Source organism: Scleropages formosus, chromosome 20 (genome assembly GCF_900964775.1).
Source record: "Scleropages formosus chromosome 20, fSclFor1.1, whole genome shotgun sequence".
NCBI lineage: Eukaryota > Metazoa > Chordata > Actinopteri > Osteoglossiformes > Osteoglossidae > Scleropages > Scleropages formosus.
The window spans coordinates 645313-663596 of NC_041825.1; the positions used below are offsets into that span (position 1 = coordinate 645313).

Genomic DNA, 18284 nt, shown 5'->3' on the forward strand with positions numbered 1-18284 from the left:
TGTAGGGTGTGCAAATAAAATACAACAAATGGAATTAATATTTACTGCAGTGATCGTTCAGGGTCTCTTAGCTGATAAACAACTTGTCCATCACTGATCCAGCCAAGATGTTTTCATTTACATTTATTATTTATTGCTTTTTTCATTTGTGTCCTTTGTGTAACATTTTATTGCTGCATGCATACACAAGAGTGTATTTTATGCGTACACATACATCTGGGTGTGTGTGTATCATTGTACGTAGAATAGGGGGTTTTGTGTGTGTGTGTGTGTGTGTGCGAGCGCGCGCCTGTGCATTCCCAATCCAATGTGACCTCACCTGGTCTCAGGGTGAGCTGCAGCTTCTGCGGCCGTATCTGCGTGACGTCGGCAGTGGCGCCCGAGGCCCTTTCGCTCAGCGGGACATCCTGCAGTACCTGCAGCCGGCTGGACGGGGACTCCATCGCCCGCGCCTCGCATCCCGCAGCCAAGAGGTTCTTCTTCAGGTCGCAGCGGGACGAAGCGGCCCCTCCTTGGCCAAAGCTCTGAGGAACGGGAATACGGCGTCACGACAGGTAAATATTATAATAAAGCGGGAGCTCCGTTCGGACCCGCAGCCGGGGAGCTGCGAGGGGACGGCGGAAGCCGCCGAACGTCGTGTCGTGGTTTCGTAGGCGAGTGTAAAAGATGCAGGGGGGGGGGGACAAGCGACTTCTACCCCTCTGGACTCACTGTGCAACTTTGAACAGACACTTGGAAGAGCGCAGTCACATCTACACGTTTTTAGACACTTTTCTCTAAAGCCCCTTACACCGTTAAACTGCTAACACTGATTTACCCATTCATACAGCTCGGTAATTGTACTGGAGTACTGTAGGGTAAGGTACTACAGGAGGGATTCGAACCTGCATCTTTCAGATCCAAAGGCAGCGGATGCGACTACTGGGGTACCAGGCGCCTGAGCTGCTATCTCTTTAGGGTTTTACTGTGGACCCCCCCCCCCGTGAACTGTAGAAAGGCAGACTGGCCTACACTTTATTATACAACAGTGAAGTAGTGAGGTTTACCGCTTACCAGAGTAAAAGGGCTGAAAGTACAGTGGTTTAAGAGATTAACATTTCTACAAAATCGAACGGCAAGAAAAATGAAAAACAAACTTTCATCATTAATTTTATAAAGCAACTCGTGTTGAACATGCTGAACACTCAATACATGTCATGAGCGTATTAATAATAAAGCGAGTTTCTTTGAACACTTATAGCGTTAAACCTGTCAGAGCCAACGGACCGTTTCGGTTACAGTCACATGTTCGAGACTTTATTGGACCTTTAATTCTTTAAAAAAACATGTACAAAATATCTTTATCTTGACTGAATCGTTTAAGGAAAGAACTATCCGAGGAACAATAGAAGCCGCCTCCCCGTGGCAGGAGGTCCAGCAGTGGAAAAAAAATCACAAATTCCACTCGTGTTCGGTCACAACTTCGAGCGCGAGGCAACGTTCGTCATCGGCACGGGACACATTACCATGTTTGTACAAAGTACAGCTGCACTCTTGCGACCTGCGAGACCCTAAAAACACGGACCGTTTGGCGACGGTGACAAACGCACACGCGCAGAGATGGGTGCGTTTCCGCAGCACCGCCGAGCGAGGAAACATCTTCTCCTCTTCTTTTCCTTTTTCACTTTTTGTTTATGTCTGTTTCGCAGCCTTTCGTCGCCCCGTGCTGAGCGCACGGCACGACGCCGAGGCCGCCGAGACCTCTCGGGACACCCGGAGAGTCCCTCCGCTCTGACCGTCGCTGTTAAGTGCTCAGGCTCTTCTCCGGAGCCCTGGTTCACCGCATGTAAAACAGCAGTACCGTGGTAATTGGAAGCAGCTCCACTGCGGTGCTCCGTGTGTCTCGATGACAACATTGGAACACGTGGAAGGAGAGACAGCACGAAGCACTGGGGGGGGGTTGGGGTCGGGACCGGGAGCTCGTGTTTCACTACAGACACAACTGGGCCCAAGAAGAGCTGAAAAAATAGCGATGATAGTGGAGCAACTGAACTGTCATACAATACAACAGAACTGCGCTCCTCGAACCCTCGCTGCGTTCGAATTTAAAGTACGTGCCGCCGTCTAAGCGTCAGCGAACGATCTTACGAGCTCATGTCCGACAGCGTGTTCGGCGGCAGACCGGGACACGGAGTATATACAGTAGCGTAGAGTATAGAGAACAAAGCACAGTGTAGAGTACAAACTGTGGACTTTAGAGTGTACAGTACAGGGTATAAAGTACAGTAGAGTGTAAAGTGTAGACTACAGTGTGTACAGTGCATAGAGTACAGAGAATACAGTATAAAGCAGCAAGTGTGGAGTACAGAGTGTAGAGTGTAGAGTGTAGACTGTAGAGGGAGGCACCAAGGTGAAGCACACAGCCAAGAACCCACACTGTGGTCTCACCTCCTGGAAGCACCAGGCGCAGCTGGGATGCACCGCCAGGCACTGTTTGCACGTGCTCACCCCTCGGGACGTGCAGATGTTGGACCCTGGAACACAGAGTTAAGTACCTCGCTTTAGGGAGCGACGCTAAGGCTGCGCTGCGGGACTCGAACCTATGGCCCGCAACGCATTTTACGTCCGCGTCCTTAACCACCATCGCCCCGTATCTCCCAAAGCGAAGAGGACACGGCGGCGAGTCGCAGCACGCCGTCCTCGTCTCGGAGGACGTTCTTCGCTCCTTCGGACGGTCCTGCGCGTCTGGGCTTTGGGGGAGGGGCTCGGACAGTTGCCCGGAAATTTGAGAAATTAATCCCCGAACATTTTTGCTCTCGGACTCCGGAGGCCGTGCCGCCTGCCGCACCCCGCCCCGGACGCACAGCGCGCAGGAGACGCCGAACAAACGGCAAGTCGCACGCCGGCCGGGTCGCCGATCCCGTCATCCCCGCGGGTCCTCTCGTAATTGGGGGCTTGCGAGGACGCTCTGCCGGAGGGAAGCGCATCGTGGGAAGGGAGCGCACCGCAGACGCCCGCCGGCATGACGGGGCAGGTGAGGGCCAGGCGTGTTGTAAGAGCGTACGGTGGGAGACTGACACACTGGACTTACACCCTCAGTGTGGTAATCGCGGAGTGAATGCAAGCGGGGGGGGGGGTGACGTGCAGACAGCACGCACACACACACACACACACACACACAGCCCGTGAAAGAGCCCAGACCACAGGTAAACACACTCATTAGCTCAGCACAAACAAGCAAGCAGAGGCACAGGAGGGCCTCCGCCTTTGGGACTTCGCCAACGTCACAGGCGAACACCACGACATGTACGAGCACTGCTGCTACATTTCGACACCGCTACCCTTTTACCCCACACTGCTAGGGAGATGGGATCCTTTGACTGGATACAGCAGAACTTTGGTCAGTCCAGTAGCTCTTTTTTACCGCTGTACTGAATTTGCAGCAGTAAAACTGTACATTTACTACATTAACATTTCCATTTACTCGTTTATGACACGCTTTTCTCCAAAGCGACGCACATCTCGGAGAACAATACAAAGAGAGCATCGCAGCAAGAAAAGGAGACATTTGGACGCAGACACGCGATTCCGAAGTAGAGTCCATTTGCCGCCTTCCACCATATGAACCGCGGTAAATCACAGAGGTTTACCTATCCGTTATTCGACAAACTGCTGTCCATGAGCCGCTCTGTTCCGAGACACAAACGCACTTCACGCCCGTTTGACTGCGATCACTTGAACTGAAGATTTACACTCGCGAACTGCCGGTGTGCAGAATTTGAAAATAAACAACCTGCTTCGTTTGGCAGAGTACGTTCAATTTGTGATGTTGTTGGTGGAATATCTGGGTGCGGTTCAGCAGCATTCTGGAACATTCTGCTCTAAACAGTGATGTGATCCATATGTCTCACTCTTTAAATTCCAAAAAAAATAACAGTGATCGGGCATACTACAGGTACTACTAATACAGCATTATTATTATTATTATTATTATTATTATTATTACTACTAATTCTTTGGATTTCACAGATTTGAGGCTGGAATTAAAACTACACCCAGCGACAGACACGTGCCCAGACTGCCTTTCGAAAACACACTGACTGCACTCGGCCACTTTTCTCTTGAATTATGTCATATTCTGGCGAAATGTTGTAATACTGGTCTTCAGCCTGAGAGCTTTCAAGGAACGATGTTTTTGCCAATACCAGCTTCCTGCGAGAAGGACGCAGTGTTCATTTTTTCATAAAAAGATGGCCTACGCATCAGCCAGTACACAGACGGATAGCGATCGCGTTGTTGTCTGCACTTTAAGGTAAATAACAGTCATATTTTTATTTCCACTTATTATGCCTGTATTGGGCTTTGGCGCATTTTGTTTGAAGGGCTGCGAAAGAAGGGACTGTGGAGATGCAGGCGAGCACCGACCTGCTCTAGTTCTGCGCTCGGTTCTTTATTCGCCTTTCTGACTTACACCGTGTCCTAAGTACTCCTGCCAGGGCACTTACAGCGTCCAGGTTTGTGCACAAGCCCCCCCCCCCCTCCCCCGCGTCTCAGTCTGCTGAGTCATCGTGTTGGGAAACCTCACATCGTTTCCTCCCTGTCTGTGAGGGGTCCAGGTTACTGACACTGAGCCACTTATTCCAGTAGCACCTTTTGCTGACACAAGTTACACCAGTGGCTGAGTATGAGTTTGATGATGAGCTCATGACGAATTTTTGTACAATACAGACACTTTAAAATGTTTACCAGTATGTTGAGACAAAAACAATCGTTTCAAGGTTTTTGTGCTTTTAAAACACTGTGTCTGTAGGAGAGTTAGTGTTCAGCTGTCTGAGGCTGCGAGCAAAAAGGACACGAGAGCTGAATTCCACTCCTGAGCAACACACACACACACACATTTTCAGAACCGCTTGTCCCATACGGGGTCACGGGGAACCGGAGCCTAACCCAGCAACACAGGGCGCAAGGCTGGAGGGGGAGGGGACACACCCAGGACGGGACGCCAGTCCGTCGCAAGGCACCCCAAGCGGGACTCGAACCCCAGACCCACCGGAGAGCAGGACTGCGGTCCAACCCACTGCGCCACCGCACCCCCAATCACACACACACACACTTATTTGTTTAACAGATGCTTTTCTCCAAAGCAACTTCAAGTGAACACTATGTAGTGTTATCAGCCCACACCTTCGTCATCAAGGTGATTTACGCTGCTCGATACACTACGTACAGTGAGTCACTCATTCATACATCGGTGAAACACACTTCCTCCCTGTCACCCACACACTATGGGTGATTTTTACAGTAATCAATCTAGCTGAACAGCAGGTCTTTGGACTGTGAAAGGAAACCAGAGCAAACCCATGAAGACATGGGGAGGTCATGCAGTCTCCACACAGACTGAGCAGGGATCAAACCCACATCCTCTTGCAGCACCCAGACGCTGTGAGACAGCAGTGGCACTTCCTGTGCCACCCATATACGCACGCACACACACACGCACACACACACTACTGCAGCTTTTAACGAAGGTGAAGCGGACTCCCTTGTAAAACACACTTTTGACACGACATAATGAAACACACACGTACTTTGAACCACATTTAACTGTGATTACATATAATGAAAATTATATTGTACATATGTAGGCCATACAATGCCCTTTCAAAATATTTTGAATTCCAAACAGCTGTAATATGAGTTTACTGAAATGTGGTTATTTGTACTTGTTTCCACTGAAAATGCATTATAAAGGGTAAGGTAAAACATAGTATCCACAGTGAGGTGCTGCAGTGTGTTTGCTGTATACTGTACCTGCTGTGATACTGTATGTGTCCCAAGATATTTAAATTATTCATGTGTTTATTAATTTAATAAATTAATGCTTTTATTTAGTCCCTAAAAGGCAGCAGGAACTGGAGGACTTTCTAGAGAACGCCCCTGGGCACCGGAATTGTGTGTGTGTGTGTGTGTTCTGCTCACTGTCAAATAGACGGAGCTAAAAGTAAACAGTGAGGGGCACGAAACAAACACACGAGCATCAAGAAAAAAAGAAGAGGAAAAAAAAAAAACCTTTGTTTTCACCAACATTATTTTCACAGCCCTCGCGCGCCCGCAACCGCGTCTCGTGCGCGCGCCTCCCGCATTCGCAGACGCTCACGAGCTTTTGAGGCGCTTTGATTCCTTATATGGAATTTTCATCAAGCTGCTCCGCGAGCGCGCGCTCCATTAGAGCTAATTAGGGTGGACGCGCGCGCTCCACGGGCTCTCCGGAGCCGCCGCTCTGTCCCACTGAGGAGACACACAAACACGCGCGCGCAAGCTGTGTGTCGCTGCGTTGTAAACTCCCTCCGCAGGATGGTATTTCGAAGTATAAACGGCGCGTGCGTGGTGCTCACTCGGTCCACGTACGGACACCTTTGTTTGTCCAAAGATACTTACTTACCATTCAGTTACTAGGTGCCTCATCTGCACAGCGGGGTATTCTTACTCAGTCTTACCCTAGCAGCCCAGGGTAAACTCCTTGAAGAAGGGCGACACCGCTAAAGCGGGACTGGAAGCGACAACCTCCAGGTGTTAATCTGCGACTGCGCCGACTGCGCCACCTGCGAGCCGTGTGTGTCGCGACCAGAACTTGCCCAGCGCTCCGCTCCAGCAGCACCACCACGGTCACGAAGTACGACGTACGACGGTACGAAGCGTAAAGCACGAAATCGGACCCCTTCGCGTGAGCGCGCCTTCCCAGCTGGGTCGGGGTGCGAAGCACCACCGCACCGGGGCACAAATGGGACTGAAGCGCAGTAACGGACCGGACCGTCAGGACTGAGCAGCGATCGGACGGACTCACCCAGCACACTGCACGAGCTCAAGAGAACCACACACACTGTCCACACAGCAGGGTCCATGTTCGCAGGCAGGTGAGGTGAGGTGAGGTGAGGTGGAAGGACTGAAGCGGCTCCTCGGTCCGGATCCTGTGTCCCGCCGGATCGCGATCCTTCTGTCGCTGCCCGCGGAGAGCTGCTTTAAAGGGGGGGAGGGGAGGGACGGTCCAGGGGGCCGTGCTTGACTCGGCGCTCGGGAAACGCGCTCCACAAGACCGACCGACCTCCTCCGGTCTGCTCCACTCTCCGCTTCCCCGTTGCCATGGTAACGGAGGGGGGCGTGGCGCCTCCGCAGAGCAGGGCGAACGGGCGCACGGGTCACCCTGCGTGCGGCCCTTGTCGGACACCAGTTGCTCACCTGAGAAGGGGTGCGGTGCAAACGGAGCCACATTACCCCCCCCAACCCCACCCACTTTTCCCGCCCTTCTAGTCCAAAGTGCGACTCCTTGCTCACTCAGTGCTGCCAGTTTACAGCTCCTCTACTGGGTTTATTTATACTTTCACTGAAATTTCTCTACAAGCGGCTCCGGAACTCAAATAAACACTTAATTTAAATACTGTGTAGTTCAAAGGACGATTTAGGCTAGCTTTTTAAGCCTTTTGCCTGTTCTTTTGAATGAAACATTTTAGTAGTGTCTATTTCCACGGTCTATTTGGTCACATTAAAACTTGGGCAGTTTACCTGCAGCGCTGTATGCGAAATGACTTCAACGAAATGACCATTTGTGGTCTGGCTTTAAGGCATCAGCTCGTATTTAATAAATTCGTTGTAAATCAAAGAGATATTTCGCACTGAAATCCATCCATCCATCTTCCTCCGCTTTTATCCGGGGCCGGGTCGCGGGGGCAGCAGTCCGAGCAGAGTACTCCAGACCTCCCTCTCCCCGCACACCTCCTCCAGTTCCTCTGGGGGAACCCCAAGGCGTTCCCAGGCCAGCCGGGAGACATAGTCTCTCCAACGTGTCCTGGGTCTGCCCCGAGGCCTCCTCCCAGTGGGACAAGCCCGGAGCACCTCCCCAGGGAGGCGTCCAGGAGGCATCCGGAACAGATGCCCGAGCCACCTCAACTGGCTCCTCTCGATGCGGAGGAGCAGCGGCTCTACTCCGAGCTCCTCCCGGGTGACTGAGCTCCTCACCCTATCCCTAAGGGTGCGCCCAGCCACTCTGCGGAGGAAACTCATTTCTGCCGCTTGTATCCGCGATCTCATTCTTTCGGTCATGATCCAGAGTTCATGACCATAGGTGAGGGTAGGAACGTAGATCGACCGGTAAATTGAGAGCTTCGCCTTACGACTCAGCTCCCTCTTCACCACAACAGACCGGTACAATGACCGCATTACTGCGGACGCCGCACCGATCCGTCTGTCAACCTGCCGCTCCATTTTTCCCTCACTCGTGAACAAGACCCCGAGATACTTAAACTCCTCCACTTGAGGGAGCAACTCCCCCCTAACCCGGAGGGGGCAATCCACCTTTTTCCGACTGAGAACCATGGCCTCGGATTTGGAGGTGCTGATTCTCATCCCCGCCGCTTCGCACTCGGCTGCAAACCTCCCCAGTGCACGCTGCAAGTCTTGACTTGATGAAGCCAACAGGACCACATCGTCCGCAAAAAGCAGAGACGAGATCTCGCGGCCACCAAAACAGACACCCTCCGTTCCCTGACTGCGCCTAGAAATTCTGTCCATAAAAATAATGAACAGAATCGGTGACAAAGGGCAGCCCTGGCGGAGTCCAACATGCACCGGGAACAGGTCTGACTTACTGCTGGCAATGCGAACCAAGCTCCTGCTCCGGTTATACAGGGAACGAACAGCCCGTAGCAACGAGCCCCGAACCCCATAATCCCGAGGCATCCTGTGGGGGGTGCTACGAGGGACACGGTCGAATGCCTTCTCCAGGTCCACAAAACACATATGGACTGGTTGGGCAAACTCCCACGAACCCTCCAACACCCTAGTGAGGGTATAGAGCTGGTCCAGTGTTCCACGGCCAGGGCGAAAACCGCATTGCTCCTCCTGAATCCGAGGTTCGACTATCGGTCGGATTCTCCTTTCCAGTACCCTGGCATAGACTTTCCCAGGGAGGCTAAGGAGTGTGATCCCCCTGTAGTTGGAACACAATCTCCGGTCCCCCTTCTTAAAAAGAGGGACCACCACCCCGGTCTGCCAGTCCAGAGGCACCGTTCCCGAACTCCACGCGATGCTGCAGAGGCGTGTCAGCCAAGACAGCCCCACAACATCCAGAGACTTGAGAAACTCGGGGCGGATCTCATCCACCCCCGGAGCCTTGCCACCGAGGAGTTTTTTGACTACCTCAGCAACTTCAGCCAGGGTAATGGACGAGTCCCCCTCCGAGTTCCCAGCCTCAGCTTCCTCTACGGAAGGCGTGTCGGAGGGATTGAGGAGATCCTCAAAGTACTCCTTCCACCGCCCGAGAACATCCTCAGCTGAGGTCAGCAGCGCACCACTTCCACTGTAAACAGTGTTCGTGGAACACCGCTTCCCCCCTCTGAGTCGCCGGACGGTTTGCCAGAATCTCTTTGAGGCCGACCGAAAGTCTTCCTCCATGGCCTCACCGAACTCCTCCCAAGCCCGAGTTTTTGCCGCGGCGACTGCCAGAGCCGCGCTCCGTTTGGCCCGTCGGTACCTGTCAGCTGCTTCAGGAGTCCCATGAGCCAGCCAGGCCCGATAGAACTCCTTCTTCAGCTTGACGGCATCCCTTACTTCCGGTGTCCACCACCGTGTTCGGGGATTGCCGCCGCGACAGGCACCGGAGACCTTATGGCCGCAGCTCCGAACCGCCGCACCGACAATGGAGGAGCGGAACATAGTCCATTCAGACTCAATGTCCCCCACCTCCCTCGGGACCTGGTTGAAACTCTGTCGGAGGTGGGAGTTGAAGACCTCTCTGACAGGGGCCTCCGCCAAACGTTCCCAACAGACCCTCACTATGCGTTTGGGCCTGCCAGGTCTGTCCAGCTTTTTCCCCCGCCATCGAATCCAACTCACCACCAGGTGGTGATCAGTTGACAGCTCAGCCCCTCTCTTCACCCGAGTGTCCAAGACATATGGCCGAAGGTCAGAAGAAACGACTACAAAGTCGATCATCGACCTCCGACCTAGGGTGTCCTGGTGCCAAGTGCACTGGTGGACACCCTTATGCATGAACATGGTGTTCGTTATGGATAAACCGCGACTAGCACAGAAATCCAATAACAACTCACCGCTCGGGTTCAGATCAGGGAGGCCGTTCCTCCCAATCACGCCCCTCCAGGTATCACTGTCGCTGCCCACGTGGGCATTAAAGTCCCCCAGTAGAACGACAGAGTCCCCAGTGGGAGCGCTTTCCAGCACGCCCCCCAGGGACTCTAAAAAGGCCGGGTACTCTACACTGCCGCTTAGCGCATAAGCACAAACGACAGTGAGAGACCGTTCCCTGACCCGAAGGCGTAGGGAGATGACCCTCTCATTCACCGGGGTAGACTCCAACACATGGCGGCTGAACTGGGGGGCTATTAATAAGCCCACACCAGCCCGCCGCCTCTCACCTTGGGCAACGCCAGAATAGTGGAGAGTCCACCCTCGATCGAGTAGAGTGGTTCCAGAACCCAAGCTGTGAGTGGAAGTGAGCCCGACTATATCTAGACGGTATCTCTCAACTTCCCGCACCAGCTCAGGCTCCTTCCCCGCCAGTGAGGTGACATTCCAAGTCCCAAAAACCAGAGTTGGCGCCCAAGGTTTGGGTCGGCCGGGCACTCGGCCCCGACCACCGCCCAAATCACAACGCACCGGCCCCTTACGGTTTCTCCGGCAGGTGGTGAGCCCACCGAAGAGCGGCTCCACGTTGTGGCTTCGGGCTGAGCCCGGCCAGGCCCCGTGGGCATAGACCTGGCCACCAGGCGCTCGCACGCGAGCCCCCCCCCCAGGCCTGGCTCCAGGGTGGGGCCCCGGTGACCCCATACCGGGCGGGGTAAACGGACGCCTTGATTTTTTCGTCATAAGGGGTTTTTGAACCGCGCTTTGTCTCGTCTGTCATCCAGGACCTGTCTGCCATGGGAGACCCTACCAGGGGCATGTAGCCCCAGACAACATAGCTCCTGGACTCATTCAGGCACTCAAACCCCTCCACCACGATAAGGTGGCGGTTCATGGAGGAGTCACTCTGAAATGGGATCAGAATATGACTGTTGCAGTCTGAGTCTTCCCACTTCCCCTCTTTGCCTGTATCGACACATTTAGAAAAAGAAAATTACTTGAGAAACTGTGTGTGTGTGTGTTTCAGAGTCACGAAACGCCTTTTCTGGGCGTATTTTCCACGGTTTTCGGACCCCGGTCCCAATGTGTGGACGGATAGCGCCCCCTGCTGGTGGAAGCGAACTGTGACACGGTGACTCCTTGGCTCGGTCCGTCCCTTTAATTAACATAGACAGATAGATAAACTTTATTGATCCCACAAGGGAAATTGTTATAGCAGCAGAATACAAGTCTGAAAATACTTGCAATATAAAAGATATAAAAACAAGTGGAAAAATACGAGATAAAAATATGTACAATTATATATACAGTTGGAGGAATAGTAAATAAGTATATTCAAATAAATAAATCAAAACAGTATGTAGTGCACTTTACCTTCGATGCGTTTGGACGCAGGAAAAGGCCGGTTGCTTGGCAAATTATGAATCGTTTTACTTATTTACTTAATTTTATTGACTGAAAAATTAAGCTGCTGAATTCATCTAAGAGCTGATTACGTTAGGAAAATAGAAATGGAGGTAATTTGTGTCTTACTTAAGTCCCTGCATCCTGCTGTAGTCCTTAAATGTATGAGTAATATACTTACATGTAGGACTGTAAAAAGATTTGCCCGAAAGCCCAGTTTACCTCTGCCCGTCTCCGGAGTCCTAAAGGCAAATCTGTGACCGTGTAATGGACCAGCTGCTTCGTGGCGATAGAGAGAAGGAGGAATGATGGAGAGAACAAATTACCGTGAATAAGAGGTCTTGTTAAATGGCCCAGTCTCACAGTCGCTGCCACCCTGCAAGGAAGAGACTTGGTGCTTGAAGACAAGCGGTCAGTGGTCCTCTCTCATCTTTTTGCTTATTCTGCCGCTTACTCAGTTGGGCTCCCATCCCTTGCTTCTCTTTCCGTCTAGTGAGCTGCTAAGTTACGGGTGCAGGGAAACTGCAGTAGCGAGAAAAACAGGAATGCAGTATTGAAAAAAGGGAGTAATACAGTGACACACGGCACAGTTTTCCTCCTTGCCACTCACAAGTTGGTAATACTTTGGTATGTCCTACTCCTCTCTGAGCTCTTCTCGCTCCTTCCGGTAAATCCTGCATTCGATCCCTGTGTTAGAGAGCAAAAGTGGCGACACGTTTTTAAATAATGGCCACGGCACTTAACTAGCGCCGAAGATATATCTAATTTTGTCCGGCAGTAAAGCAGACTCTTGTCTTCCCATCACATTAAACTTTGATGAGATGAGATGTGGCCGGAGGTCCACTGCGTTTGTCAGTTTCTTAGCCGAATTGGGAGCAGAGTGACATTTCCAGAGGTTTACACTTTGGCCCAGTGTTTCTCAGAGAAATAACGCGGTAGTTTTTTCTTCTTCTGCCGCTGTTTCCATCACTGAGGATAAAGCAGGTCACCTGTCCTGCAAAGATGTGTCACAGAAGACAGAAAATCCTTACAGTGCTGGGACCAGCACTGGGAACGGTGCTCTTTCCACGTGGCATCTGTAGCGTAATGGTTACAGCTGCTGCCTTTGGACACAGGGTATAGGTTTGAATCCCACTTCTGGCTGTAGTATCCTTGAGCAATGTATTTCCCCTAAATTGCTCCAGTGAAATTTTCCCAGCTGTGTAAATAATTGTAACCTTAACATTGGAAGTTGCTTTGGAGAAAAGTGTCAGCTAAATGAATGTACGACACATAACCAGGAATGTCAATGGCCAAAATGCTCACTCAAATGAACAAAACCAACTCGTCCAGCACCGCGTCATGGTTGATGTGATGCTCCAGGGAGAGACTTTTGGGAAATCAGTGCTCCTCAAGCTTGGAGCCTGTTGCTGCAGCAATCTGCTGCATAAATAGAAATTCGATTCAGCCGGGCCACGAAATGCTAATGGGGAAGCGAAAACACAGCCTGACCCACGTAACTGCTGGTTAAGGGCTGCCCATTATCTCCTTAATGCAACACAATGAATAATGAATGAACACATTACCATGGTTGGGCGCAGCGCCTCCTTCCCCAGCGCCGCTCTCGGATTGATGGCTGTTTTTGCGGTTCAGCTTTGGCCCCCAGCTGAGACCCCGGGGCTCTCGCCTGCAGATGCTCTCGCTCACGTGCTTCCAGGAATGCCTGTCTACCCTGGTACAGCAGCACGTTACGTGTAAAGTAACCGACATGTCCAGGTAGGTACACCAACGAAAGGATGTGTGCGCGTGCGCGCGCTTGGCGACGGCAAGAAGAAACACGCTGCAGGTAAAGCGGCTGGAAGAGATCGAATGACTAAGTGGTTACAGGCAAAGGGACTCCGAGTTTCACTCCATGAGACTGTGGAATATTTACATCCCCCAGTAAGTGAAATTAATGTATCATCTGAGACATAAATGAAAACTCAAATTGAGCTTCTGCTGCTCAGATCGCGTCACAGTCGAGCACTTAGAGCCATTTTCTTGTAACCGAAATGTTCCGGGTTTAAATCGCAAGCCGCAGTTTCCTCAGTCAGGGTACTTTCCCTGAACTGACACAGTAAAAATTACCCAGCTGTATAGGTGGGTAAATTACTGGAAGTAGGTTGGTGTACAGAACTAACGTTAAAAGTTGACTTGAACTGAGACACACACACAATGCGTGCAACCGCTTGTCCCGAGCAGGGGGGTCGTAGTGAACCGGAGCCTAACCCGGCAACACGGGGCGCAGGGCTGGAGAGGGAGGGTACACCCCCAGGACGGGACGCCAGTCCATCACAAGGTACCCCAAGCGGGACCCGAACCCCAGACCCCCCGCAGAGCAGGCTCCAGCCAAACCTGCTGTGTCACCGCGCCCCCTTTGGGCCAAGATATCTGCTAAAAATGGTGTGCAACTTCCATTTATACTGTGGTGTGCAGCGCTCTGGGTGCGGATAGGGCGAAGAAGGAGGCACAGACGGCGTTCATGATGAACGCTTATCAGAGCAGCAGCACACTGGGAAATAATGCTCTCTGTACAAGGACCCCTTTGCCTCAAACCAGCCTTCCCAGCCTGCTTAGCACCCCCAGGCTTTTTTTCCTCTCACTGGCCAACACGGTCACCCCTTTATTTTGCCCGTCTTTCACACTTTATTCACATTTTTCCCATAATTCACCTATTTACAATAGACCCGTTTCCCACCCAAACTCGCGGTAACGCAGGTCGTTACAATACTGTATGTTTACATGATATCCTTCATAACTGCGCAGCTATTGATGTTTGTCATCAAGTTACCTCGATTCAGCAGAGTCCGCAAGATACATTCGTTAGGAGCTGTTGAGGTTTTGCTGTCAGATGAAGTCCTGCGCTGGTCCTCAGCGCGCGCACGCACGCACGCACACGCACACATGCACACACAGGCTGCTGGGGCTGCAATAAAAGATGCGCTGTTTGCGTGGCTCCTGTTGCTAGGGGACTATTTTTTGTGCCCAAGTTTTGTGTTGCCAGGCGGCTGATTCCTTGGAAAATGCTCCTTCGTGTGAGCAGTTCTCACACTGGAAAATATTTTTACTGAAATGATAACCTTCCTGAGCATCATTCGGTCCTCCTTGTCGCACGTCACAACAACGCTCAGCAGAATATAGTGCAGCCTGGTGCGCCGAGAGTGTGTGCAGGCGTGTTCCCTTCACGCCGTTGATACCACAGGACCGAGCAGCTCGGGGACAAACATGGAAAGGAAAAGTGGTTAAAATAGGCCCGGGGGTGGGGGGGCACCACGTACGTTTACTGACGAGCGACAGCAGACGCCCCCCAGCAGAGACGCTGCCATAGCAGGTGACTGGGACCTTTTCGTGGTTCACTTCAGTAATGCGCACGTCCAGCTGTGAAACCACTGTGTTTTCACCGTTTCCCTTATTTGTTACCATCTTTACTCGTAGCCCCACACTCGAATGGAGTAACTCAGCAGTAACCCCGCCCCACCCCCCCACGGCTCCTTGCTGCTTCTTCCCTCCAAGGAGACAAAATGAAGCCGCACTGGAACAGGGCTCCTGCGCTCGGGGTCCTGCCTCTGCCCTCTACTCCCCTGGTACCGTCACGCCGATCTCATGACGCTTCAGTTGCGGTCGAAACGCGGTTTGTGTCACTCGCCGCCCCGCCGGTCCTCGGGAGCCACAGCGGGATGCGATGCAGCTCAAACACCTTCAAAGCTCTTCCTTCTGCTTTCAGTTTGGTGCTTTCCATGTAGGGGGGTGCAGTGGCGCAGTGGGTTGGACCGCAGTCCTGCTCTCCGGTGGGTCTGGGGTTCAAGTCCCGCTTGGGGTGCCTTGCAGCGGACTGGCGTCCCGTCCTGGGTGTGTCTCCCTCCCCCTCTGGCCTTACGCCCTGTGTTGCCGGGTAGGCTCCGGTTCCCCGTGACCCCGTAAGGGACAAGCGGTTCTGAAAGTGCGTGCGTGCGTGCGTGCGCGTGCGTGCTTTACCATGTTTCTCCAACTCTTCTACCTCCTCCATGTCTCTCTGATGGACATTCATTTTAAGTGCTTTAACACGGTAAAGGAGCTGCCTGCTGCCCGTTTTCACGGTCGACACTCCAGTGCTTCACTCTTACCCTGTTCAGGACACAACAGGATGAGGTACAAACATAAGTGACAGAAAAACGTTGTATTTGTGATTCCTAATGTGCAATTATTTTTCCATCTAGGAGGCCCCACCAACACGGTCCAAAAGCGGTGAGCGTAGTAACAAATGTAGTAAATGCAACTGTCAATGAAATGTTGCAATTACTTTGTTACTCAGTAGTAACACAGAAAAAAAGAGTTAGAAGTCCTCCGAACCCTTGGAGAAGCTGATGATCTCCGAACGTCTTCAGCCTCGCAGCTATTTCTCCTGGACACCTTTTGTAAAAGACATTTACATTTAACCCTTAACTGACACCTACAATCACTTACGAGGTCAGAGAAGCAAGTTTACAGTGATTTACCCTTTCATAGTGTACAGCAGGGTGTTCTTACTGCATCTGCACACAGCCACAGAGGAGCACTTTGAGAGCCCTGAAGGACACACACACACACACACACACACACACACACACACACTTACACTAGTTGATCCCGGTCTGTGCAGACAGAGGTACCACACAGTTTTTTACCACACAGTTCACAGTAAAGTTCTCAGTATGACCCGGCGGCCTTATGAACTCTTGATTACCTTTACACTCCCGAGTGTTTTTACGCCCGAGTTTGAACACGTGACCGCAATTCATCGAATTTCACACGCTGTCAAAGGAATTTTAATACGGTTAAGTACATAAAAATTAATTTAATTTTTCTTTTTTAACTTGCATGCAGTACTAGTGATTAGTGAGCGCTAACATGGTATTCACGATCCTGTACCGTATTAAAAACAGTGTTACACTGATCCGGTGAGCTCCGTGCTTGGCGCGCGGCTCCTCTTGCGGTGTGTCCGACAGACGCGGGGGGGGGGGGGGCGGTGGTGGGCTCCTTGGCGAAGCGGGGAGGGAGGGAGGCTCACCAGGCATACAAAAAGTTGGCTGGAGGAGAGAGAGGAAAAGAGAGGAGCGCGTGCGCGTGGTGTCCACGCGTGGAGAGACGGACACACCTGACCCCCCCCCCCCCCCCGATGCGGACGGGTTAAGTCGCGGCGCGGCGCGGCTCTCCGCTAAACACGGAGGAACGACGCTGGAGGGAAGTGATCCGAACTTGTACTGGTCGGGAAACGGCAGGGCGAACTCGGGAACGCGCACAGCCGCGCGCACAGCGCCTTTCCCGCCTCTTTCTTTCATTTTTTTCTCTCTCTTTCTCAGAGAACCCATATTGATATATATATTATATGGTATAATATATATATCATCATCATTTCCATGTCGCGGCACTTCTGAGCGGAACCGTCCTGCTGGAGCGCGCGGACATGAACGAGTCGGTGCTCGACCGGGTTCTGACCGCCTTCAATCGGACCCACGAGCTGGTGGCACTGGCGGGCTGCTGCAACGGGAGCGCGCTCACCACCGACCACGGAGGCTCCGCGGACCTGCCCGCGGAGGAGCGCGCGCAGCTCGTCACGCGCCTCGTGCAGATCGCCGTGCTGTGCGTGCTGTCGCTCACCGTCCTCTTCGGCGTCTTCTTCCTGGGCTGCAACCTCATGATGAGGTCCGAAAGTTTGGTGGACTTTCTGGAGACGGAGCGCAGACCCTCCAAGGAGGCGGGGGGGGTCGCCGTCGGCCTCGGCTGAAGCCAGGGCGGGCTGCGCCAGCCGCCGGGCACGAGCTGCTCACCTGTATGCAAATGAGCGGATCGCGGTTCAAAGGAGGGCGGCGTGTGTGATGATGTTTGCCGGCGACGAGCCTTTGCTTTGTACTTGGAACGTCACGTGCCGCTGCTTGGCGGCGACTCCACGTGCTCTGAAAGTAACCAACGCTAGTTATTATTATTGGGGGGGGGTAAAGTACCTTTTCAGTGACACGATCATTTAATTCCTAAACAGGCAAGAACTGGCACCGCTTGTTTACAGAAACTGAACTGCATAACTTTGTTTTCTACTATGTATACCGTGCTCTGACTGATGCATTAAAATATATTTGGCTTCTATGTTGTATAACATCATGGTGTGGTACATTAAAAAGTACATTCCTGTGCATACCATGCTCTCTTTAACGTAAAGTAAGCAACACTGCAGCAGCAAACAGTTGCATGAAGAGGAAGCTGCATGCAGGCAGAACCTCCTGTGAAGACAGACAGACAGACAGACAGACAGACAGACAGGTGTGTGTTTCTCCCAGATCATGCAGAAGCAGCGCAGGCCGTGCAGGTGATCAGTCGCGTACAGTAAAGTACTGTCATCGTCATGTTCACCTCAGTAATTCCACTTTGCGAAGCTGATTAAAGGCTTCACTCGGCAGGTTGTGCTTCTCTGCTCATTTTGAATCAGTGTTTTTGCACTTTTGCTCAAGTCAAAGTGCTGCATGTGTTTTTGTACTGTGTGAAGCCACCAACATACCGGCTTCGTACCCCCCCTCTCCGATAATCAATTATTTACTCGGTAATGATTGCTTGCAATATTGCTTCTGCTTTTTCATAACATAACCACTGACTGTATTCATGAAAAGCTGTGTTTTTCAATTATTTCTGTCTTTATGAGAGAATTTTTTTAAAAAAACTATGCTGTTATTGTTCATTATGCTATAATAATGGCTTTTGTTGTAACACACCCATTGGGTAAACACATTTCATATGCAAAG

At 51.9% G+C, this 18284-nt stretch overlaps 2 protein-coding genes across 3 annotated transcripts in view; one reads left to right on the forward strand and one right to left on the reverse strand.

The window, feature by feature from the left end:
- Positions 1 to 7273, reverse strand: part of LOC108919139 (integrin beta-3-like) — a 22622-nt gene extending 15349 nt beyond the window's left edge. For both annotated transcript variants that reach the window (XM_029246581.1, XM_029246580.1), the window contains exons 1-3: positions 6824 to 7273; positions 2428 to 2513; positions 320 to 524 (exon numbers count right to left, since the gene is read on the reverse strand). In XM_029246581.1, coding sequence (XP_029102414.1) covers positions 320 to 524; positions 2428 to 2513; positions 6824 to 6881 — 349 coding nt within the window. In that variant the 5' untranslated portion in view covers positions 6882 to 7273. The remainder of the gene's footprint in view (positions 1 to 319; positions 525 to 2427; positions 2514 to 6823) is intronic.
- On the forward strand, positions 4267 to 17564 carry LOC114909190 (reprimo-like protein). Its single transcript, XM_029246582.1, has 2 exons — positions 4267 to 4291; positions 16854 to 17564. Exon 2 carries the CDS (start codon positions 16958 to 16960, stop codon positions 17276 to 17278), a length of 321 nt encoding a protein of 106 aa, XP_029102415.1. The 5' UTR covers positions 4267 to 4291; positions 16854 to 16957; the 3' UTR covers positions 17279 to 17564.
- Positions 17565 to 18284: the final 720 nt, after the last annotated feature.

Excerpts from the sequence above, each read along its gene's own strand:
- LOC114909190 (XM_029246582.1), top strand. The coding sequence starts at position 16,958 with ATGAACGAGTCGGTGCTCGACCGGGTTCTGACCGCCTTCAATCGGACC.